Source organism: Balaenoptera physalus (genome assembly GCF_965194825.1).
Source record: "Balaenoptera physalus genome assembly, chromosome: 3".
In the NCBI taxonomy this organism is placed as follows: Eukaryota; Metazoa; Chordata; class Mammalia; order Artiodactyla; family Balaenopteridae; genus Balaenoptera; species Balaenoptera physalus.
In genome coordinates this window covers 168,933,968-168,958,006 of record NC_138890.1, presented here as the reverse complement: position 1 = coordinate 168,958,006, position 24,039 = coordinate 168,933,968, and the positions used below count along the sequence as shown (strand labels likewise).

Genomic DNA, 24,039 nt, shown 5'->3' with positions numbered 1-24,039 from the left:
GGGTCTTCATTGCTGCGTGTGGGCTTTTCTCTCGTTGCAGAGAGTGATGCTACTCTTGGTTGTGGTGCACGGGTTTCTCATTGTGGTGGCTTCTCTTGTTGCGCAGCACGGGCTCTAGGCCCGTGGGCTTCAGTAGTTGTGGCACGCGGACTCAGTAGTTGTGGCACGCGGGCTCAGTAGTTGCAGAGCACAGGCTCCGTCCATAGTTGCGGCGCACGGGTTTAGTTACTCCGTGGCATGTGGGATCTTCCCGGACCAGGGATCGAACCTGTGTCCCCTGCATTGGCAGGCGGATTCTTAACCACTGTGCCACCAGGGAAGTCCAGTTTTTTACTTTTCAAAAAAATTTGAATGTAGAAAAGCTGCCTTTGGTTCTGAGATAACATTTTCTCCCATACCTTTGTATTAAAACTTGTCATGAATTCAGACCTGTAACCAAGAAAGGAAAGTATTATGTTAACCAAAAATGGTTCTTTCACAATAGCAATATTGGTAAAGTTCTTATTCACCAACTGGTTTATCAGTATTGCCTCTGTAAAATTTCTGAAGTGTCATATACATCTTTGAAATGGTATCCAACCTATATCATTTGTATTTCTGTGATACCATGAAATGGCTTTAAGAGAACTGTAATTCTAGAAACATCAGAACCTACATGCATAGTGATTCATTCACTTGCTAGAATATGAAGATATTAATTCAGCAGATGTAAGCAGTCTCTCACGTGTACTGTTTTGATTTAGGAAATGTTTGATGCTACTCTGAAAGATCGAGAACTGAGCTTTCAGTCGGCTCCAGGTACTACCATGTTTCTGCATTGGCTGGTGGGAATGGTATATGTGTTCTACTTTGCCTCCTTCATTCTGTTACTGAGAGAGGTAAGTTCTACAGGGAAGTTGCAACACTGTACATTTATGAAAAGGACTTTTGCCTTAAGCACAAGTCATGCCTTAAAGGCTATGATGATTTCCTAGCTAAATCATTTTCTCTGTTATTTTATTCTAAGAGGGAACAGCTAATAGCCTAGTTTGGCTCAATTGCTTTAAAATGTTTTTTAGTAATTTGTCTCAAAAATTGACAAGTTTTATTACTTCTGTCTAATTAGTTTTGAGTTTGAAAGATGAATAGACTGAGGGATAAAAATTAAATAAAAACACTTGTTTTACTTGGTATATATTTTCACCATCCTCAAATACAGATTCTTGGAACTTTATGTGATGTGAGCCTGTCTTGGACTTCATTCAGGGACATTTAATGCTGGAAATACCCAAAGGGTATGGTTTTGCAGGATCAAATATGTAAAATGGTCTTGAAGCAGACACCTAAAGTATAGAATTATAGTGAGGGTCCTTTATGATTCTGGTTCACTCACCAGATGGGTACTTTTACTAATCCTGTTTTCAGAATACAGTCCTTACTGATTTGGGGGCAGTGAAAACAGGGTCAGTATTTGACTAGTATACATCTCATGCTTAGTCATCTGGTGCAAAATGAAGTATAAAACTTGAGTAATTCTGATAAGTGTACTTTCCTCTGTGCATTCTTTCCCCAAATAGTACTGCATGCTCACTCTATGCCAAACACTGTGCTGTATGCTGGGGTGATAGTGAGAAACAGAGACACAATCTCCACTGTCCTTGATTTTTGCATCCTGGGAAGGGATACAGCCATGGAACAAGGCAGCTTACTCCATTGAGAGTGGTGATGGAGATGTGCAGGGCCTAAAGGAGCAGGCTGACGACTAATCCAGTGTGAATGGAATACAGAAGCACAAAGGCTTAATGCAGTTCTTGGTTACTTTGCTCTTTGAGAGATTTGAGGAGTTGGGGATGAGCCTGGGGGCCAAAATATTCTCCTGAATCATATAGTATAAGTTCAGTAAATTCTGTTTGCAAACAAAGCTTATATCCTTGTTTTGAAATTAGTGATTGAGACTACATTAATAATGTGTTTTTTAAATTGTAATTATACCTGACCTCTAAATTGTATTGTTCAGTGATTAAGTATTTTATACTGAATGTTTTCATTTTATCAGTGTGGTGGTTTTTTGTTGATACAGAATCCTAGTATTTTAGAGTTAGATTGAACCTTAAAGGTCACATAAGAACCCCTTTGTTTGGAAGGTGAAGAAATAGAATTTGGGCAGATGAGATGCTTTATACAGGGTGGCTCAGTGAGTGTGAGCCACCCAGAACTAATCCCCAGACCCATTCATTGCCCATTACCCATAGCCTCTAGGATTGATGATTCCTACTGAGCAAGGGGAAAAGATGTAGATGGTAAAATGAAGATACTGAGAAACTGAAGGTTTTTTAATTAATATAACTCTTTTCGGGAAGTGTGAGACTGAAATCACATCTTCTGTTTAGTACACTTATAAATTGTAACCTAATCCTTTCCAGATTATACAATATAGTGATAATTTTTATAAAAATACTTATTTTTCGAGACTTCCCTGGCGGTCCAGTGGTTAAGACTCTGTGCTGCCACTGCAGGAGGCATAGGTTCGATCCCTGATGAGGGAACTAAGATCCCTCTTGCCACGTGGCGAGGCCAAAAAACCAAACAAACAAACAAACAAAACTTATTTTTCATCTTGGAGACCTAGATTTCTTGACAAATTGTACTTAAATTTTTCCACTGAATGATTAAAAGCATCAAAGGACATCAAACACAGGATAGTTTTAATAAAGATTCTGATTTAGGAACTTCTTTTCCCAGGAAAACTATATGAATTTTCTAGGGCCCATTTTATAAGATGCCAAAATAATTTTAAGAGCTTATTTCTCTATTAATGTTTTAGCTCATATACAGAGCTTGAAGACATTGGTAAGTATTTATAGCATTTAAAATATATTTGCAGGTACTTCGACCTGGTGTCTTATGGTTTTTAAGGAATTTGAATGATCCAGATTTTAATCCAGTACAAGAAATGATTCACTTGCCTATTTATAGGCATCTCCGAAGATTTATTTTGTCAGTGGTAAGCATACTTTTTTATTGTTTTTGAAGTAAAATGGGCTACCCTTTAGATTTTTTTTTTTTTTTGGTCGGGAGGACTGGTAGAGTGGATTGAATTAAGTTTATCAAAGCCTGTGGAAGTTGGTTAGCAAATAGCTGTTTTATTGGTTACTTTGATAAAAATAAAATGTTAGTAGACAAAAATGCCTTTTGGTTCTTTAGTAGTATAATTGATTGCCAAATTATGGGTCTCTGAATTACATTTAATTTGCATTGAAGCAATGGAGACTTGTTAATAGCTTCTAAATTAAACTCTTAACAGAAGCCTGGAAGAAGAAATTACCTAGTCTAAGTTTTTCCAAGATAAAATTCTAAAAGCAATGATGTGTGTCCTTTGGAAACTTTTGTAGCCATTAGTATGGGTCATGTCTTATTGTTCCAGGTGGTTTATTAAGATGCAGGCAATTTTGATCCTTCATTATGAGTTTCTAGCTCTCTTTTCACATACCATGCAGTGATTATCCTTTGTGGCTCCTGTCTGAGCCTTCGTGTCCTAGAGAGAGAGAGGAGCAGCTGTCCCAGGAATGCAGTCTCCGCATAGAGTGAGCCAAGTATAGTGTGCTGAACGAGAGCACTCAGCGGCCTGGGCGCATGTAGCCTTGGATTGTGTGTTGGATGAGCGCGTTCAAAAGTCTGCCTGTCTCTCAGGCTGACAGTGATTGCAGTGGCGCCTGCCCTTTTTCTTGCTGCAGATTGTCTTCGGCTCCATTGTACTCCTGATGCTTTGGCTGCCTATACGGATAATTAAGAGTCTGCTGCCTAATTTTCTTCCCTACAATGTCATGCTCTATAGGTAAGTTGTTGCAATTCAGAAGCTTTACTAATTTAGCTCTGGTAGGGATTTGATATTCAGAGTACATTTATTTAAAACATTCATTTCTTATAGACATTAGAAATCATCTGATAACTAAATTTTGCCATGCTCTAAATCACATAAATGTTAGTTTAGCAGTTCCATGTTCCAAAGAAGGACTGACTTTTCTGCAACTGAAGTGTGCCTTTGTTTAGCATTGAAATGTTTAACATTCCTAATGAGAGATACCTAGTAGCATCATCTTTGTATGAAAAGCACATCATAAGTAATGTAGCCATAGATATACATCTAATTATAGATTAAAATAGGCTATATGGCTTATAAATGGAAAATCTTTTTTTGATTTAAAGACTTAAGTAACCTGGAAACCTAGTCTCCACCATTCCTCCTATAATCCCTTTTTCAGTGATTTGCCTCATCCCTTCCAGTCACCTAAATATGCCAGGCAAATTGGATTTCTTCCTCAAATGTACTTGTAATTAGTCTTTAAATCTTGTCAGTTCTAATTCTGTACAGTCTCTTATCTAATTCAACGTGATTTACCACTTAATACCTTAGTTTAGGCCTTCCTGTTTTTTTCCCATTTAGAATCCATCCTTAACACACCTGTCTCTTCCTCCATAATGTACACGATAATATCTGGGTCATTTCCAATGACATCCAAGGCTCGGCATCTCACACTGCCTTTCGAGCATCTTGTCCAGCATTATCTGACTTGAATTCTCCTCTCCAGCCACGCTCAGCCTCCACTGAGTCTCCCCATAAATGCCTAGCTGCTCCTGGTCTTTCCCTCTCTGTTTGGAATGACCTTCTTCCCCATGTTTGCCTGGCATGCTTCTGCTGTCTTCCGTCAAAATCCAAATCGAGGTTTTATTCTCTCAGTTTTTCCCTACCTAGAGAAAGTCGGTTCTCCCTCCTTATGTACTTGGGTTGTCACAGTGAGAACCAGGAAGCACAGTTTCTGGCTTTATATATTGTTGGAGTAGACCCATTTTTTGGTAGTTCTTTATACCTAGAATTTTAGCTAAGTTTTTGTAGCAGTGTTTAGTCTGTTCTTCCATTTGGCAAAATTGAGGGCCCATTATATAACAGGTTCTTTTCTGTGTACAAGGGATTAACAGTGAACAAAACAGAATCAAGAAAAATCTGTGCCCTTGTGGAGCTTATATTTCAGTTGGGGAGACGCCAATAAAATAGATAAAATACATAATATGTCAAAGAGTCATAAGTGCTATGGGAAAAAAACGAAGCAAGGAAGTGACTAGTGAGGACCTGAGGAGGTGACAGGTGAGGAAGGCCCTGAAGGAGGAGGGGATGAGGGAGTGAGCCGTGTAAATCCCTGAAGGCAGAGTGTCCTTGCAGGGGAGGCGGGCACATGCAGTGGCCTGAGGTCCATTGAGGAGCAGCAGGGAGACCAGTTTGGCTGCAGTAAATGAAGGAGGAAAGTGGTTGGCTGTGGGGTCAGAGAGGTCATGGAAAGCCAGGTCCTAGAGAGCCTTGTAAGCCATTGTAAGTAAGCACTTTGGCTTTAACTTGAGTGATTTGGGGGGTTCTTGGAAAGGTTGAGCAGAGGAGTGGTCTGACAGAGGTTTCACAGGGATCGCTCTGGAGGCTATGACAAGAGCCAGGGTTGGGATGGCCAGGGCCGGAGCAGGAGGGCAGCTAGGGGTAATGCCGTGATCCCCGTGGGAGGCGAGGGTGGCTGAGATGGAGGAAGTGGCAGTGGAGGTCATGAGAAGTGGTTAGATTCAGGGTATTAGGGTACAGTCAGTAGGCTTCTCTGACTTGTTTGAATGTGGGGTGAAGAAAGGCAGTCAAGGATCTAGTATCTGTCCTGAGCACCTGGAAGGATGGTGTTGCCATTTACTAGGATGAGGAAGATTGTGGAACAGCAGGATTTAAGGGGAAGAGTGGGAATTTGATATTGAACATGATCGATTTAAGATGTGTGTACTGTGAAACATTGAGTTGGTACTTTGGATGTATAAGTTAGGAATTAGAGAATATGTCTGAGCAGTATATACAAATTTACAGAAAGGTGCTATTCGAAGCTACAGGAGGTCGCATTCAGCGACCTTGGAAAGGTGTTGGAAAGGTGTTCATGGAGAAAGTGTTTTGAGGAGCAATGAGCGACCAGTTGTGTAATACGCTACTAATACAGCACATGAGGTGAGGACCAAGACCTGACCGTCACTTTAACAACACGAAGGTCATTGGCAACCCTTGTCGGGAACAGTTTTGGTGATGTTTGAGGGATGTTCCTTGTTCTTCAGGGAAGAATGGATATGAGGTGATAAAGACAGTGAGTTCATTTGACTCTTCAAGGAGTTTTGCTGTCATGCCATTAAATGTCTAATATGATACAGTTATAAGGGAAAATCGAATTCACATTGTAAATTATGGCTTTTCGTAACTCTCAGTGATGCTCCAGTGAGTGAACTGTCCCTTGAGCTGCTTCTGCTTCAAGTTGTCTTACCAGCGTTACTTGAACAGGGACACACGCGGCAGTGGCTGAAGGGACTGGTGCGAGCGTGGACTGTTACTGCTGGATACTTGCTGTAAGTACAGGCAGGTGAATCGTACGTGTGTCATTTGTGTCAGTTTAATAACCTTTCTGAAAAAGTATGCCCCACTCAGGAAAAGTTAGTTTTAATAAGAGACAATTTAGTGTTATCTGCAGGTGTATTGTTTAAAGCTTATTAAAGTTTTAAATTTTTCTTATTTTTCTAATCATTGTGTATCCTTTTATGGAGAAATGTGTACATGTTTTTACCCTCTCACAGAGGGTTGCTGCTGGCCCAGCTTCTTTCATTTCATTACACAGGTAAAAATGAAATACTTTTCAGTGCATTAAAAACAAACCAAGTTACCCTTATTTTAGAAGTCCTAGCCTGATAAGTGAGCTCTTCTCAGATTTGCTTTCTCAGTCATTTAGTCAGCATGATGCATTTATGTTTTTTCAAGCTTCATATACTATATACTTATTTAGAAGTTTAATCTCGGTAGTTTAAACATTTTTTCAGAAAATATGTGGCATCCTGTAGATACCTTAATGTGAAATATAGGCATACTTTCTTTTATTGTGCTTCACAGATACTGTATTTTTTACAAATTGAAGGTTTGTGGCAACCCTGCATTGTCAGATAATTGTTAGCATTTTTTAGCAATAAAGTATTTTTAAATTAAGGCATATACATTGTTTTTAAAGACATAATGCTACTGCACACTTAATAGATGACAGTATAGTATAAACATAACTCTTGTATGCACTCAGAAACCACAAAACTTGATTGCTTTACTGCAATACTCGCTTTATTGCAGTGGTCTGGAACTAGACCCACAGTATCTCCAAGGGATGCCTATATGCATTTGGTGGTATTTGAACGTTTATCCTTCTCTAACCGCTCAATGCCCTACCGTGAGCCCCCTCCTTCCCCCATCTCATTTGTGCCTTAACTGATTTGTGGCTTGATGTTTTAGTTGAGCTGCATGTCACAGCAGACACAGTAGTCATCTACAGAGAAACAACGAAGTTGATAGTTTTTTCCCTAAAATTCTTCACATAGAGTATCTTGGACATTGCACACTTTTTTTTTTTTTCAGTTACTGATTTCTTCTCAGATACTGGCTGAAGAAAACAAAATAGATTGAATGGGTATTCTGTATGTTAATTAAGTTTAGGAAGGTCTAATTTAAAGCACGCAGCAACATTTAGAGCTGATTGAGATAAGAGTAGTGCTGTGCATAGATTCTACTCGTACATTTTCTCCCCTAAGTAATAATTATCAAGAAAGTAAGTCTCGCGTCTGCTGTTTTATTCTGATCTGAGGTGAGCATTTTCACTGATGCAATTTTTACACAGGGATCTTCATTCCTATTTGTTGGGAGACCAGGAAGAAAATGAGAACAGTGCAAACCAACAAGCTAACAATAACCAGCACGCTCGAAATAACAACGCCCTCCCCGTGGTGGGGGAAGGCCTGCATGCAGCCCACCAAGCCATCCTCCAGCAGGGCGGGCCTGTTGGCTTCCAGCCTTACCGCCGGCCCCCGCATTTCCCGCTCAGGGTAGGTGCTGCCCCGACTTAGCAGGGGTCGAGCTTTCCAACTTCTGTTGAGGAGTTTTGCTGCTGTTATCGGCGCTGTTAGTATATGGTCCTCTGTGTAGATGCATCTTGCAGTCTCCTGACAAGAACCCACATTTCAGGCCTTCATTCTGCAACACATAATATATGTAAATGTCGGATAAGCTGATCGAATTTTAGATGTAAGCCGTGGAGTCGGGAGTCCATGTGCTCTTGGTCCCTGCTGTTGGAAAGGAACAAGATAGAAGACCCTAGATCAAATAGGAGTTGCCATTCCTGATTCATTTCACCTGTGTGTCAGGAAGTGGAGTGGGCATTTTAGTGTTTTCCTCTCTCTAATCCTTGTAGTATTAATCCCAGTGCTGCAAGGTATGAGTAGTAATCTCTTGTTTACATCTGATAAAACTGAAGACCAGACTGGCTAAGGAAGTACCTGGCTCAGCAAGATTTACCCCCAAACTCCACAAAACTGTTCCTGTCAGGGGTCACTAGTGACCTTCATGGGGTTAAATTCAATGGTCAGGTGTTAGTCGTCACCTCACTTGCTATATTAGTAGCATGTCATATGATTGCTCACTTCTTGCTCCGCAAAACACTTTTTTGAAAGTTGTTCAGGAAGCTTCGTGGAGGAGTTGATAGCTTTAAGTCTTTAAAGTTTGGGGTCAGGCAGATTAAAAAATGGGAAGTGGCAAGGGCATTCCAGGCCTGTGTCAGGACAAGAGGCAGGTTAGCCATGGTAGGTATGGAACTGCAGGGAGGTGAATGTGTGAAGTGGGGGGTGGGAGGTGCAGGCGAGCTGCAAGAGCTGGGGAGGGAGCTCTCAGAGATGGGGGTGGAGCTGTGAGACTTGAGGCTTTCGGACTGACAAAAGGTATTTTCTAAGCAGAAGGTACTTCTGGCCTACATTAGAGAGAGAATCACTAAGGGGTTTCTCAGGCGGCGAAAGCTGACCAAGGCTCCAGCCCCCTCTTGGAGTGCTGTCGTCAGTGCTTTCCAGTCTTCCTGCTGGAGCTCTGCCCTTTGGGCTTAGTCAGGTCGAGGCAAGCAGCACTCTGTCTTTCTGTCCAGGGTAGCCACTTCCCTCTTGTCTCAGTGTATTTCCTTTTTATCTGCACTTCTCAGTATAGGAGCCACCAGCTATAGCTACAACGGCTGTTTACTTTTAAACTTAATTAAAAATAAATAGTTTGTAAATATGTGGGGTGATGGATGTGTTAATTACCTTGATGGTGGGAATCCCTTCACAGTGTATACATATATCAAATCACATTGAACACTTTAAATATGTTACAATTTTATTTGTCATTTATACCTCAATGAAACTGAAAAAAGAAAAGTAAATTCTACTCAAAGAGCTTTACTCAAAGTAAATAGAATTTAAAATTCCTTTACTCATTCACGGTGACCCCATGTCAAGTGCTTAGTGGCCACTCGTGCCAGTGGCTCCTGTGTCGGGCAGTGCGGGAGTAGACATGTCCATTATCACAGAAAGTTCTAATTGGATAGCACTGTTAGGAAATAAGCTTTCCTTTCATGAGAAGTTGTTTTTGAGAATTTGATAAAAATAAGCAAATATTGTTAGTTTTAATTAATAGTGAGGGAAAATTTAAGCTGATCATGTTTTATTTTTGTGCTCTCTGATTCAAAATATATTGGTACTTGCTGATGTATCTGATTATATGAAAGTGGGCACAGTTTCCTTTCAGCCAAAATTATAGGTAATATTACCTAAAATGAAAATTTCCTTTTTATGTGAAATGGAAGGAATCCTGGAAATACAAATATAGGCAGATTGTTTTTACTGGGAGAATTGTGTTGATTCTTTGAGGGATGTCATAAAATGCATTGAGCACAGATGAATCCTGTTTATGCACTGCTGTGTTTTGCCTTGCAGATATTTTTTTTGATTGTCTTCATGTGTATAACCTTACTGATCGCCAGCCTCATCTGCCTTACTCTACCAGGTATGAGGTTATCCTAGCTCTCTGCTAATGACATCATGAAAAGATGCTTTGTTTTAAAAGGGTATGTCTTGCTGACATGTGATCTTTCATCACATATAAACTTGAAGAAGTTATCCCCTCATTTTTATTGAATATGGGATACTGTCCTATATAGGGCTCTACATTTCATTGGACTCATTTGTATTGGAGCAGAGGGGGACAGAGTCAATATATAATTTATGATTCATTTTTGGAAGTAAAGTACTTGTGGCCACTCATTTTATGTGGACATTTTCTTATTGCAGTATGGGTTCTCAAAAAGTCATCTGTGTGGCTTAAGTCATTTATTTCAAGCCAGTGTTTTGATGTTAATTATGTTTGCCTTCATTGTGTAATTATCTTTCCAATCCACTGCATGCTGTTGCTAGAGACCTTTATGAAGCCAGGCTGTTTCCCTTTATCACCTGGTGATCATAAATACTAATCACTAAATTTCAGCTAAACAGAGTTTCTTCATCTAACAAGTAAGAAGCTGTCGATGAATATAGTAGTTTGTCATCTTCTGCAGAGGTCAGGGGTAATTGGGGGTGGAGTCCAAAGCCAGTGACAAAGTGTCAGAAACAGCTTGCTGCCCCCCGGCCTCCTTAGTTAGTGTTTCTAGCAAGCCAGAAAATTCTGAATCATACTGATATGTTAGCCACTTAAATAATCATTAAGTGGAAGATAGTTTTCAGGTCTTATCAAGCCTGTACATGTTATTGAGTTAGTGTCTTGATTATAGCACTAACTCAGTATAACTTTATAAATCAAATTTGTATTAAATACTTGAGTTTTCCCATGAGGGCTAAGGCTGGGGAAGAGCAACTAGTTAATTTAATTTCAAGTGAGGTTTCTTTTTTTTTTTTTTTTTTTTTTTTTAGAGAAAAGACAGTCTTTCTTTTTTTTTTTTTTTTTTTTTTTTTTTTTTTTTTTTTTTTAAATTATTTATTTATTTATTTATTTTTGGCTGTGTTGGGTCTTCGTTTCTGTGCGAGGGCTTTCTCCAGTTGCGGCAAGCGGGGGCCACTCTTCATCGCGGTGCGCGGGCCTCTCACCATCGCGGCCTCTCTTGTTGCGGAGCACAGGCTCCAGACGCGCAGGCTCAGTAGTTGTGGCTCACGGGCCCAGTTGCTCCGCGGCATGTGGGATCTTCCCAGACCAGGGCTCGAACCCGTGTCCCCTGCATTGGCAGGCAGATTCTCAACCACTGCGCCACCAGGGAAGCCCTCAAGTGAGGTTTCTTAAAAAAAAAAGAATATTTTCTAATTTGTAAGAGTTGTGATTCACCTTAAACTGGTAAAAATAAAGTTGTTTTGTTTTGTTTTTCACTGTTTCTGCACAATGATTTTTGACCGTTAGAACTTTGCTCTTAAGTTCACTACTCAGACCTCAGCTGTTAAAATGACAAAGTCTAGTTAACCATTGGGTGCAGTGTAGTAAACATATTGTTGAGAAACTTAGCTTTTGAACTTTGGACAGCTTTACATTTGTGGTTTTTATGTTCCATTTTCATGTTTTTATCAGAAATATTAAAAAGTTAACAAAAGAAGGAAACTTAGTTTTAGTGCTTGAATTTGGCAATACAAGTACTTTAATTTCATTAAAGATTGTTAAGTAAGTATTTCCCTGTTAATCCAGTCCCAGCATCTAGTGGAAGGAAGGAATGCAGTTATGTTTAATCATAGAAATGCTTTTGTCATAGTACACATTTAAGGTGGTGAGGATGCTGTTTTCCCCATAGGTTACTTTCTTGTAGCTGCATTTTAGCTAACATTAAGTTACTGCAAACTAGAAACTAACCCTGAGCTCTCAAAAACACTTTAGAAGTATGTGAAGTATAGAATGAAAAGCAGCCTTTAAATTTTCTTTTTTTCTATTTTATTTTTGGCTGCGTTGCGTCTTCATTGCTGCGCACAGGCTTTTCTCTGGTTGTGGCGACGGGGAGCTTCTCTTCGTTGCGATGCGCAGGCTGCTAATTGCAGTGGCCTCTCTTGTTGCAGAGCACGGGCTCCAGTAGTTGGTGGTGCACGGGCTTAGTTGCTCCACGGCATGTGGGATCTTCCCGGACCAGGGCTCAAACCCATGTCCCCTGCATTGGCAGGCGGATTCCCAACCACTGCGCCACCAGGGAAGCCCTAAAGTTTTTTGGTTTTTTTTTTCTTTCCTAAATTTTTTAAAACCAACCAAAAAAGAACAACAAAAAACCTTGGAGTAGAAATATATGTATATATAGAATGCTAGACATTTTTACCGAATTTTCAGTGATATTTTGATATCTTTAACATGCACGTGTGTTTATTTCATGTAGATAAATACTTACATGTATTTGTCTTCAGAAAATGAGTTAGCTTCATATCCGAGCTGTTTGTGATTGCAAAGAAGTCTGTAACATTATCAGCATTGTGGTCAAGAGCATGAGCTCTGTCATGTAGACATGAGTTCACATTCAGCCTCCACCCTTCTGTGACCTTGGTTGGGCAAGGTTCTGTTGCTGAGCCTCGGTTTCTTAGTCTTCAGAGTGGAGGCCATTGCTGCTTGCAGGGTTGTTGGGAGGATTAATGAGAAAATGTATGGAACATGTTCAGCACAGCCACTAGCTCCTTTTAGACATTCCAAGATAACAGATAAGTACTGTATTAAGGAGAAAAAGACACCGGAAATGGGGTCTTCCTCTTTTCTCCAGCCGTATTAAGATAAGTAACCATGTAAAGAAAGTTACTATATAAATGATCTTGCCTGATGGTTAGATTTTTGTGGGTACATTGTGGAGTTTATTTGTAATAACTCTTTGTGTGAGGCAGTCCCTTAGACAACTTTCACATGTTTCCTAAGTTTTATTATATTTAGATCTTAATTTTTTTCCTAAGAAAATTAGTGTGGTATTCTTTGTTAATGTGCCCACTTCTGATTAAAATAAACTTAGTTTTCTATCTTAATGAATGACCCAATTGAAAGAAAGTTACTCTAAATTATTTGTAATGTTCCTAAATGTTAAAAGTATTGACAGCACAAATAATAGAAAGTAAATTTTCCATTTTTGCCCTGTTATGTGCATAATGATTTCATTTGATGATACAGACAATAAAAATAACACCCCCCTCAAGTCATTTCAGTCCCCAAAGAACAAGTAATTGGCCTGGCAAGTCAGAATGCATGTCACAGGAGAGCTCATCCCCAGTGACTTACTGTGGTCTGGTTGTATCTTAGTCAAATAATTACATTCTTTTGAATTTGGGGGGTTTTGTTTTTATTTTGTTTGTTGGCTTTTTACAAAGACACTGATATATCAAAATGTGATGTCTTTTTAATAATCACTTAAAATGGCTGAAATTTTTGAAAATACTAGTAGTATGACATTGACATCAAGATTAGAGTTCTCGGGCTTCCCTGGTGGCGCAGTGGTTGAGAATCTGCCTGCTAATGCAGTGGACACGGGTTCGAGCCCTGGTCTGGGAAGATCCCACATGCCACAGAGCAACTAGGCCCGTGAGCCACAACTGCTGAGCCTGCGCGTCTGGAGCCTGTGCTCCGCAACAAGAGAGGCCGCGATAGTGAGAGGCCCGCGCACCTCGATGAAGAGTGGCCCCCCGCTCGCTGCAGCTAGAGGAAGCCCTCGCACAGAAACGAAGACCCAACACAGCCACAAATAAATAAATAAATAAAATTAAAAAAAGAAAAAAAGATTAGAGTTCTCTTTACATGACTACATGTCTCATATATCAGCTTTTCTATTTTCAGTATTTGCTGGCCGTTGGTTAATGTCATTTTGGACGGGGACTGCCAAAATCCATGAGCTCTACACAGCTGCTTGTGGTCTCTATGTTTGCTGGCTAACCATCAGGGCGGTGACGGTGCTGGTGGCATGGATGCCACAGGGACGCAGAGTGATCTTCCAGAAGGTTAAGGAGTGGTCCCTTATGGTAGGTTTTTCTAATGAAGACTGATCTTGTCTGACAGGAGTAGTGAATATTTTTCCAGTAATTTCTTTTAATCTTTTCACTTTTGTTTCTTCACTGTGTTGATAGGGTCAAGAGAGTTGATTTTTTTGAATTAGAAAAGAGTATTCATTTAAGACAGTAGTTTTCTGGTTCATTCTGAGAAACATAGTCAGATGTATTTGAGGGTTAAAAGAAAATCATGCTATTAAATGATCCAGTAAGACCCTTGAGTAATAAGATATTCTGTAGAATTTAGAATCAATTTGTTTAAGTAGAAATTTCCTATAATGCTATTTTTTCTAAAATCTGATTGAAAAAAAATTTTTTAATACATAAACTCTTGACTTCAGGATTAAGTCAGTGTTTTTCATATAAATGGGATTCCTTTAATTATAGTCTATTGTTATTCAAGAATGTCCTGGCTAGTGTGAAAGTATAGTAAGTAATGGCAATTATTACTCTCAATAAAGAACTTAATTGTCACAAAGGTGGGGAAAAAATGTCACTGTAAGATGATTGTCCAGGTGTGGTAATTTACTGATTGATCATAATGTTGGCTATGACTGGTAAATATGTTTAGGTCACTGCTTTATGCCTTTTCATTTGTATAGTCACCTCTGGTTTTGTATCTGAATTTATATCTTGATTTCACTGAAAGTTTAATAGCTGTTTAATATTAGTGTTGAAAGAAAAACATAGGAGATGCATTGTATATTAAGAATGGAGGGATTTGATTGCTGTGTGATCCATAAGATGAGACACTTACCTATATTTAAAATACAGAAACTAACTGGTACCACTTTTCATTTGGTATTCTTCCATATCATATTGCCATGTAAAGAAGTAGGTACTGCGTCTTAATGCACACCATTTTAATCTCTTGCTGTTGAAATGGATGTACTACTCACTGAGGTTACCTTAAGAAAAAGGGACATCAAGGCCACTTTAAAAACTGATTTCTTTGTCAGGATTTCGTAGTGGCTCTTGCATGTTATCTCTTCTCTTTGTGTCTACTTTATTTTCATTTTGCCACTCTGTCCAAATTCTAGAGCTGTGTTAATAGAGTAGCCCTGTGGCTAATGGCTACCATATTGCACAACACAGATACAGGGCATTTCTGTCATCATAGTAAGTTCTGTTGGACTGAGCTGTTCTCAGGGGAGCTAATTTGATCAGCTTGGTTAATTACCTTAACTGGGGTTATGCAGAGCCCTTCAACTATACCAGTCTACCTCAGGGGTCACAGGTCAGCCCGTGGGTGGACCACCACCGAGTCAGGGGCCTGGGACAACCAGTAGCTTTTCATGGACAAACAAAAGCCTACTCCTGAGACTGAGACTGAGAAAAACAGCAAAGCCACCTGATTAATATATGTAATAAAACGAATTTCTATAATTTTGTAGCAACAATGCATAGTAATCTCATGTTTTTGTTATAGCTTGAGTTTTTATAGTTACACATTCAAATTTCATTTAAACATGTAACATAAAATATAAGTTGTTTAAGGTATATATTCGTTCTGTTAGGCATCAGGTCAAAGAAGAAGAGTAAATTTCCACATGAGATAAAGAGCTTGGCTTAAAAGTCGTAGAGTCTCTTCTGACAAGGCTTTTCATTCCCTGATAGATAATGAAGACCGTGATAGTTGCGGTGCTGCTGGCTGGAGTCGTCCCACTTCTTCTGGGGCTTCTGTTTGAGCTGGTTATTGTTGCCCCCCTGAGGGTTCCTTTGGATCAGACTCCTCTGTTTTACCCATGGCAGGTGAGCGTGTGTCTTTTGCTCATGATATTTCTTTATGTATTTGGAATCAGAAAAATTCTTAATTGTTTAAAGTGATTTTAAGCAGTTTGTTTAGGAAGACTCCTTAATTTTTTCTATTGTAGGAACTCTTATAAAATCCATTAGATAATGCATTTTAGCTTCTGAAATATGCAGGTCATGCAACACCTTTAAAATACCTTGCTTTATAGGTTTAAAATGTCACTGTAGGCTTCACCAGTATTTAAAGATACAAACTAACGTGTTGAACTTTTCACTTTTAGTTAGGGTGAGATATCGTGCTCCTTTTGGCTTTGAGACTTGAAGCAATAAGTTACCCTTTTGAAAAATTACAGCATTTTTTCCTACAAAGTCACAGGCTTATTAAAAAGAGCATTCTGAGGAACCTATGCAGGTCACACCAAAGGCCTTAAAATGCTCACGGAAAAAGAAATTCAACTTTTCTGTCATACTTAGATCCTGAAGTTAACGTCATAGACCTCAAGTTTTTAAGAGGTATTAGGGGAAAGAGCTAGGTATTGACTTCAGTCGTTCAAAGGCTTTTCAGCCTTGTTTTAAAAATCTCCTTTTAGTAGATTATGATGAATTTTTCAGAAGTGAAAATTATCCTCTACTTTCCAGATGAAGAACCGCCATAAACTTCATCTAACAGCAAATATTTACTTGAATGCTTTAATGTACATCCAAACCCTGTACTGTATAACTGAGATGGAAATGAGGCTAATGCAGGAACTTCTCGGGGACCTTAAAGGCTGGTGGGAAAGATGGTAGACTGTGCTGTGATTGGGGCAAGCACGAGGAGTGCAGCATCATGTGGGAGAGGTATTTACCCAGCTTAGGGGGCTTCAGGTACGGTCTTCTGTAGGAGATAATGTCTAGGACAGCATAATAAGAGTGCAGAGGAGTGGGTGAGAAAGGAAGAAGTGTACTCCAGGAGGGAGCGAGTGGGCAGACCTTGAAGTGAGACAGAGCATACGATATAGGGGACCTCCTCTCATCCGGTGTGCTCATAGATTAGAATCAGAGTGAACGGGAGCAAGAAAGGGAAATCGTTAAGCATATATGATGCCTTTCTGTAGGAGCTGCATTGCAGTGTAGTCTAATAGCATCAGTGATTGAAGTAAGGCTAATTTTTCACAGAATAATGCCAGCAATAAAGGTAGAAGAATTAACAGAATTAATTAGGAAAGTTACTGTCTTGCAATAATTAACAAAATAATTGATTCTAAGGATTGTCAGTGGATTCTGAACCCATCAGGTGAAAGTTGATGGGTCTTTAGCTACTGTGCTGCGATAGCAAGTTACCTTGCAGCTCCAGCTTACTGGCATAAAACCACCATTTATTTTGTCCACAGAGTCTGTGGATCAGATATTAAGACAGGGTATATTGGCTTGTGTCTGTTTCATGTTATCTGGGGTCTCATCTGGGAAGGCTCAGTGGCTGAGTGTGATTTGACAGCCTTATTAGCTGGCATCATTTGGAGACGTCATCAGTCATGTGTGAGGGTTGGTGCTGGTTATTGGTTGCACCTTATCTGGGCTATTGGCTGGAGCCCCTGGATGTACTTGAGTTTTTTTAGAGCTTGGTAGCCTCAAGGCACTTGGGCTTCTTAGAAACAAGGCAGACACTGCATCACTTTTTATGACCTCTTCTCAGAAGTCCTGCAGCGTTGCTCTTCACTACGTTCTGCTGGGTATGAGCAAGTCACAGGTTGGCCTGGATTTAAGGGAAGGGGATGTAGACCCCTACCACTCCATGGGAGAGGGATTTGCAGTCATGTTTTGATGCCACTACAATGCAGAAGTGGTTGTTTGCATGGTGACAAATTGTCACCTTACAGATTACTTGCTACCTCAAAGGGAAACACAACTTGATAGGGGAGGGGTCAGGCAGATGCTACCGTAACCCAAGTGATCACTGCAGATGTGGCAAACAGATGGTATATGCCTCCTGAGGTTGTGCAGTACACGGCACTGAAAAAGAGCAAAACAGCCCCTGAGGTCCAGGAGCTAGGCCTCCTGCTGAATGTGAACAATTGACGGAACATCAGCATCACACAAGGCCACTCTGTGACCATGATGGATCAAGACAAACTCAAGACCCCTCCATAATCATGTCTGAACGCAGGCAAAACATGAGTATTGACCAAACCACAAAAATGTCCAAACATGCCAGTACCCTGGCTGACATGATTGGCTGCTCCTTTGTTTCCAACTACAGTTTGATTAGCCTCAGCCTGTCCCTTCTTCTGGATAAGATTTATTAAGATACCCAAATATAGATTGCCTGTACTTTCTAAATAGCATCTGGAATAGAGCAAAGCCCTGCTTCCTTAAATCCTCCCCAAATCACCTCACACAAGCCAGGAAACTGTAATAAGCCTTTTCTAACACTTGTACTGAGGGCTCCAACTTCCCCATGCTGTTTGTTCTCCCTCACTGCATTGAGTGTTGATGCAGCTTGTTCACTAACACTTGTGTTCCTGGTGGTCTTGACGGTGCCCAACATTGTGACCTTGGAGAATTATTTGAAATTATTCAGTTTTAAGAGTGCTTATATGTTATGACCCATCAGCTTTCACTTTTCAGAATATCCTGCAAAGAAACATTTACATGTGTGCAGGAGACATGAACAGGGTTGTTCTGCTATTATATAATTTTTTACCATGTCAGAAAAGTTAGAAGCAACCCAGATGTCCATCAATAGAGAATGACTAAATAAAATGTGATATCTTTGCTTTTGAATCCAGTGCAGCAATTAAAAAGAAGGAAGTAGAGCTGTGTGTTTCTTTGCTTGTTTGTATTTTTGTTTTGCTATATGTTTTGATATAGATAGCTCTCAGACGTGTTTTTGAGTAGGGGAAAAACACAAGTTGCAAACAGAATGTGCAGCATGGTATCCTTAGTATTCTGGATAAAATCCCAAAGTTTGAGAGAACAACTTGCGTTTTGTCCATCCCTGACTCTAAGCTGCTTGCCTTTCCTGCGTCAAGTGACTACAGACCTCTGGGAGGCTGGGCTCTTCTTTAATTCTAGCAGAGGAGCTAGTGTGGTATGTCTTTTTTTGTGGGAAAGGACTGGAAAGCAGTGGATCTTGAACGAGCTGGAACCTCAGTGATCTGTGGACCTCCTCAGGTGAACATTAACCTCACTTGGTGCCTTCTGGACTCCCAAAGGTCAAGAGAAAGCTGAGTTGGTGGGTTGAATCTTCCCTGCTTGTGAGCCTGGAAGGATAGAGAAAAAGCAAGGAGGCTTTCTCCATGTTCTTATTTGGGAATTGTTGGCTTGCTATAAACAGAGGTCTAACAGGCTAAAAGATCCTTTTGCAGCCCTTTAGGATATTCTCAATCTGAGCCTCAAACCACATTGAGCCAACAGAGAAAAATAACACATGTTTTATGTAAGGGGGCCCAGCAGCCACAGAAAGGAAGGCCAGGCAGAACCATCAGAACACATGCCCGGTGACGGAGAACGGCTTGCAGAGCCGTGAGCATCCAAGTAGAAGAATAAAAACGCAGGGGTATGTGGGCATGCACGCACAACAGCAGCCGTAAAGCAGAGTGAAATCGTCGGGATGCTACATAGCGTGGATTTCAGACAAATTCAGTAAATGAATTAAAAGATGTGGCTAGTCAGATTGGAGGCCCGGAAGACTGATGCACAGAGCAAAACTGAAGAATAGGAAATTGAGGGGAAAGGAGGAGTCTTGGAAAACATGAGGCAACACTGAAACAAAAGTAGTCGGAGACAACATTGAAACAAAAATAGGAGACGTTTTTAACTGAATTGAAGAAAGAACTGATCTGTAGGTTGAAGGACCTCATCAGGTTTGGTGAAAAGAAAACTGATGAGAAAAACACATATTTGGGCACATCTTGGTAAAATTTCTGAATTAAATCACAAGCTTCAAAAAAAAGCATACTGGCAGTGGACTTTGTAGCACTGAAACCATAAGGTAGAAGGACATTTAGAGACCATTGAGATAAAAGGGACAAAACCCAACCTTCTTATACCTAGAAAAAATGTCATTCAGCCATTCCTCTGTCAGGATGAAGAGTGATGTTTGAGGTTATGCAAGAATTCAGTGCATGCATCAACCTCCCACCCTATTTGAAGATGTTTTGGAAGACCAACCAACCAAACCAGAAAATCGGAACAGAACAGTATGAGCAAAATCCATATAAAACTGATACTACATATTTCCTATGGGACATACATGTATAGACATAGATCAGTGCTTAAGGAAACAAACGTGGAAGGTACATACCAAATGTTAGCAGTGGTTATTGCTGGGAAGGGATCAGGATTTGGGCTGGTGGTCACAGAGGACTCCGGCCTTCTCTGGAAAGGTTTCAGTTTAATGTAAGAATAGATTTAAATGTCACTTGATACTTTTAAAACATACATGTATATATATTTTTTAAGATAAACAGAACAGGTTATGAAGGACGTTGTGTGCCGTGTTCAGGGTTGTAAGCAGGGAGGTCTCCTTAAATGATCTGACTTGCACTTTAAGAGATCACTTGGGCAGTGGGAGTGGTGATCCCTTCGGCCGCCTGGTGGGTAGCGGGGTGGGCAGGCCAGAGGCACAGTGAGGAGCTTGGTGTGACTGGGGAGGTCCTAGTAACAGCTCAGTAGAACTGCGAATGCACCCGGCTAGAAGCGCTCTGAGCCTTCAGGAGCCCAAACCAGTAACGGCCCAAGGACGGTTGGATGAAATAAAATCAGGGCACTATTTTATTTATTTGCTTGTTGAGATCTCCATTAAACACTTTTCTTAGTTCTCTTGGGAAAATAATGTAGATTTTTTTTTTTTTGGAAAGACACAAGAATGAGTTTTGATAGAAACATTGAACTTGAGCTGTTGGGGGAAAAATTCCCTGGATTTTCCAGCGTATTTACTCTTCTGTAAAATTGTTACTAATCCAACAGAACTTTTGTTTTGAAGTTAATAATGCAAGAAAATTGTATAGCCTCTGTGCTGGGTTTATTGCTAAAAACAAACAAAAATCTGTTAAATGATTTTTATTACCCTAGGACTGGGCACTTGGAGTCCTGCATGCCAAAATCATTGCAGCTATAACATTGATGGGTCCTCAGTGGTGGCTGAAAACTGTAATTGAGCAGGTAAGCAAGTTCGGCTTATGGGACTCTTATTTTCCACGTTCCCACTTTCCTAAGTTTTATACATTTTCTTTAATGAGCATATGTAACTTTTTTTTTTTTTTAAGGAGAAAGGCAGTTTACTCTTATCACCATGAATTTTCATCAGCTACTCTTAAAACTTCCCTTATCTGAAAGTTAACCAGTAGCTTAAAGTACCTAGAACCCTGACTAAAGTAAAGGCAAAATTTAGCATATGTGCTTTTTTTTAGAGGAGTTCTGATGAAGGCTTGGTAGTTGGTTTTGTAAGCCTGTAGTAAGGAAAAAGAGTTTATTGTTCAAGGCAATAAATAAAGAAAATGGCAGGAAAAAATAGATTTAAAAAAGCAGAGCTCTTTGGGAATATTTTTAGCTACGTACACCTAAGACAGTTTTGTGTTATGGAGCTATCACAAAATTTGGTCATTGAGGTGATAACCTTGAAAAAGATAGATGGTGCTTCTGTACTTTGATAATAAGGCTAGGAAGTAGGATAATTCATTTTAGGAAGATTTCTTCCAAAGTAACCAACATAGTAGATTTTGGTACTTTTAAGTTTTAGTTACCTAGAGAATGGATTTATGGACAGCCCTCTTGTCCTTAGGGCAGCATCAAATTAATAAGGTGTTACAGTTTTGTAGCACTGAAGGTATACCTCCTTTTGATGTACAGGAAATAAAGACAGTAGTTCTCAGCCCAGTATGCACAAGAAGCTCATCCAGAAATTTCTGTACCTGGAGATTTGTGAGGGTGGGGAGAGCCAGGGAATTGGTGTGTGTTTGCATGCATCTCTCAAGTGCGGGCTGCGTGGCAGCATGTGCATTCACGATAGGAGTACAGACCAATCCAGCCTAGGGTTTCCAGGTGAGACTCTGACCCTTGTGGAGAATTAGCATGTAGTTACAGCTGGGGGCTGTGAAACACTGTTGATCTCTATAATATTTTGCTCTCTGATGCATTCTTTCTCATACACTTGTCTGAGTTTAAGTAAAATGATTGAGAAACACCGGGATGCCTTGCTGCATTAATTTAAATGCATTTGGGTTAAAAGGATTTTGGGGGGTCAGAAGGGGACCTGTGGAGCAGTAAGCCTGTTTGTCATTCACATTGAAATGCTCTGGCCCACTTCCGAGGGACCCGGGGATTGGAGTTGCACCACACTGTGTGACTGGGGGCCAGGAGAGGTTGAAGTGCTGGGGGAAAAACACAAACAACGCTCTGCTGTTTTGTCTCCTTCTGTATACCATCTTTATTTTCCATTATTCCCAAGATTTCCCCACTTCCATCCATTCTTTCCTCTGCAATACTATCCCGTAGAACTTTCTAGATGAGATGAAATATTTTAGAAATTCTTGAATTAAAAAAAAAAAATTCACTGTAGAATTCTTTCATACTAAATTGTTCCATAAAATACCTTTCGATTTGTTGAAATTTGATTTATACAGGCTTTTTAGAAACAATGCTTCCTGTTTATAATGTATTCTTATATTCAGATAAAATGAATGCAATCTTGAGTAGTAACACAGGTCACTCTTACACAATTTATGTATGAAGTTACTTCAAGTTATGTAGTCTTCAACTAATATTATTGGATGCCATCTGGTATCGTATAGCACAAGGCCAGTGTAATTATTATTCTAGATTAGCATCTTATTATTTTATCTCTTAGAAGAGTTAACTGCAAAGTGTAAGGAACACCATACTTATGTTTGTGTTCCAGAATTTGCCTTGACTTCTGAAAAAATAACAAGTTTGAACCTTTTGGGCTGGTAGATCCAGCTCCCTGTGCTTGAATTCAGCAGAGATTGCTCTGTTAACCTGGAGAAATTTGTCTTGTATCCTTATTCTCATTTTTTACCCCTATGTTTCAGGTTTACGCAAATGGCATCCGGAACATTGACCTTCAGTATATCATTCGGAAACTGGCAGCGCCAGTGATCTCTGTGCTCTTGCTTTCCCTGTGTGTACCTTATGTCATCGCGTCCGGCGTCGTTCCTTTACTTGGTGGGTAATGGTGGCTGAGAGCTTGAGAGAGCACCTTTATTCACATCACTACATTCTTGTCACTTACGGTATCAGAGGTTGCCTGGCTCCAAATGCTTTATTGTAAATATAAATGCAGCTAAAACAATGATTTTAAAAGACTGTTTTTCTTAGATTTCACTAGTTAGGGCAAGATGAGGATCATAAAACGCTTTGGTACAGTATTTTTCCCTAGGCAGGTGAGAAAGTATTGACATTTAAAAAATGTCCTTTAGCGTAAAAGAAAAACCAAAGAGGAGATGCTAATTTGTGACACTTTAACATCTAGACATTATCAGCTGTGTACTGAAGAATTCTCACACGACCTTAAAGCCAGCAATATGTTCAGAATTATAAGCACAGAGTTTTCCCCTCCAAATCTTTTGCTTCTGTTGAATTCCTTCTGTCAGTTACTAGCATTATCATCCAACGAGTTGTATAAGTCACAAACCTTGAAGGTCATCCATGTCACCTGAGGCTCTCTGCTTTTCATACTCAGCTGGGTTCCAGGTCCCTCTTATCTGACCTCTGGAACCCATTCTCTCATCTTTGGAGCCCTTGCCCGCAGCTCACGTTGAGATGAACCTCAGCTCTCACCTTAACCTCAACCTCAGCAGCCTCTTGTCTGGTTTCCTTGTTTTGAACTCTCCACCGCTAATTCATTCTCCACACTGCGGCCACAGTGACCTTTCGGAAGAATAAATCTCGCTGTTCTCACCTTTGTGGTGAACATCCTTTTGTTGGTTTCTGTGTGCCTTGAGAACACAGTCCAGCTCCTGGGGTAGCTCGCAAGGCTCCTCCTCTAGCTGGGACTGGCTCCAGCTTGACGGCACTCCTCGCCTCACTCCATTCGTACAGGATGAGTTTCCGTTAAGCGCCCCTCCCCTCTTCTTAGGAAAAGGACATACTTTCACTTCACTGTCATCCTTTATACACTTAGAGTTTTTCTTTTTTGGTTTTCCAGGTGTTACTGCGGAAATGCAAAATTTGGTCCACCGGCGGATTTATCCATTTTTACTGATGGTCGTGGTGTTGATGGGAATCTTGTCCTTCCAGGTCCGCCAGTTTAAGCGCCTTTATGAACATATTAAAAATGACAAGTAAGTCTAGCTTCATTTGTCTAGCTGCTTTTTGTTAAGATGTTTCATTTCTTAATTATTGTGTCTAATGTGATAAATTACAGGAGGGAAAAGTGCTCAGATTCTGGATGTATTTTGAGGTAGAATTCACAGGATTTGCTAACAGATTGGATGTAGA

At 40.1% G+C, this 24,039-nt stretch overlaps 1 protein-coding gene and 1 long non-coding RNA gene across 3 annotated transcripts in view; both read left to right on the top strand.

The window, feature by feature from the left end:
* MARCHF6 (membrane associated ring-CH-type finger 6) overlaps positions 1 to 24,039 on the top strand; it is a 75,930-nt gene that overhangs the window by 45,433 nt on the left and 6,458 nt on the right. The window contains exons 15-25 of one of the 2 annotated variants that reach the window (XM_082458357.1): positions 744 to 878; positions 2,864 to 2,983; positions 3,714 to 3,814; positions 6,256 to 6,393; positions 7,698 to 7,902; positions 9,814 to 9,883; positions 13,640 to 13,821; positions 15,466 to 15,600; positions 20,656 to 20,745; positions 22,632 to 22,764; positions 23,747 to 23,882. In XM_082458357.1, coding sequence (XP_082314483.1) covers positions 744 to 878; positions 2,864 to 2,983; positions 3,714 to 3,814; positions 6,256 to 6,393; positions 7,698 to 7,902; positions 9,814 to 9,883; positions 13,640 to 13,821; positions 15,466 to 15,600; positions 20,656 to 20,745; positions 22,632 to 22,764; positions 23,747 to 23,882 — 1,445 coding nt within the window. The remainder of the gene's footprint in view (positions 1 to 743; positions 879 to 2,863; positions 2,984 to 3,713; positions 3,815 to 6,255; positions 6,394 to 7,697; positions 7,903 to 9,813; positions 9,884 to 13,639; positions 13,822 to 15,465; positions 15,601 to 20,655; positions 20,746 to 22,631; positions 22,765 to 23,746; positions 23,883 to 24,039) is intronic. The other variant, XR_014262569.1, reaches the window with a different exon arrangement.
* Positions 9,895 to 11,227, top strand: LOC309659095. The gene is made up of 2 exons (XR_014262584.1): positions 9,895 to 10,750; positions 11,138 to 11,227. It is a non-coding gene; the product is annotated as an uncharacterized lncRNA (long non-coding RNA).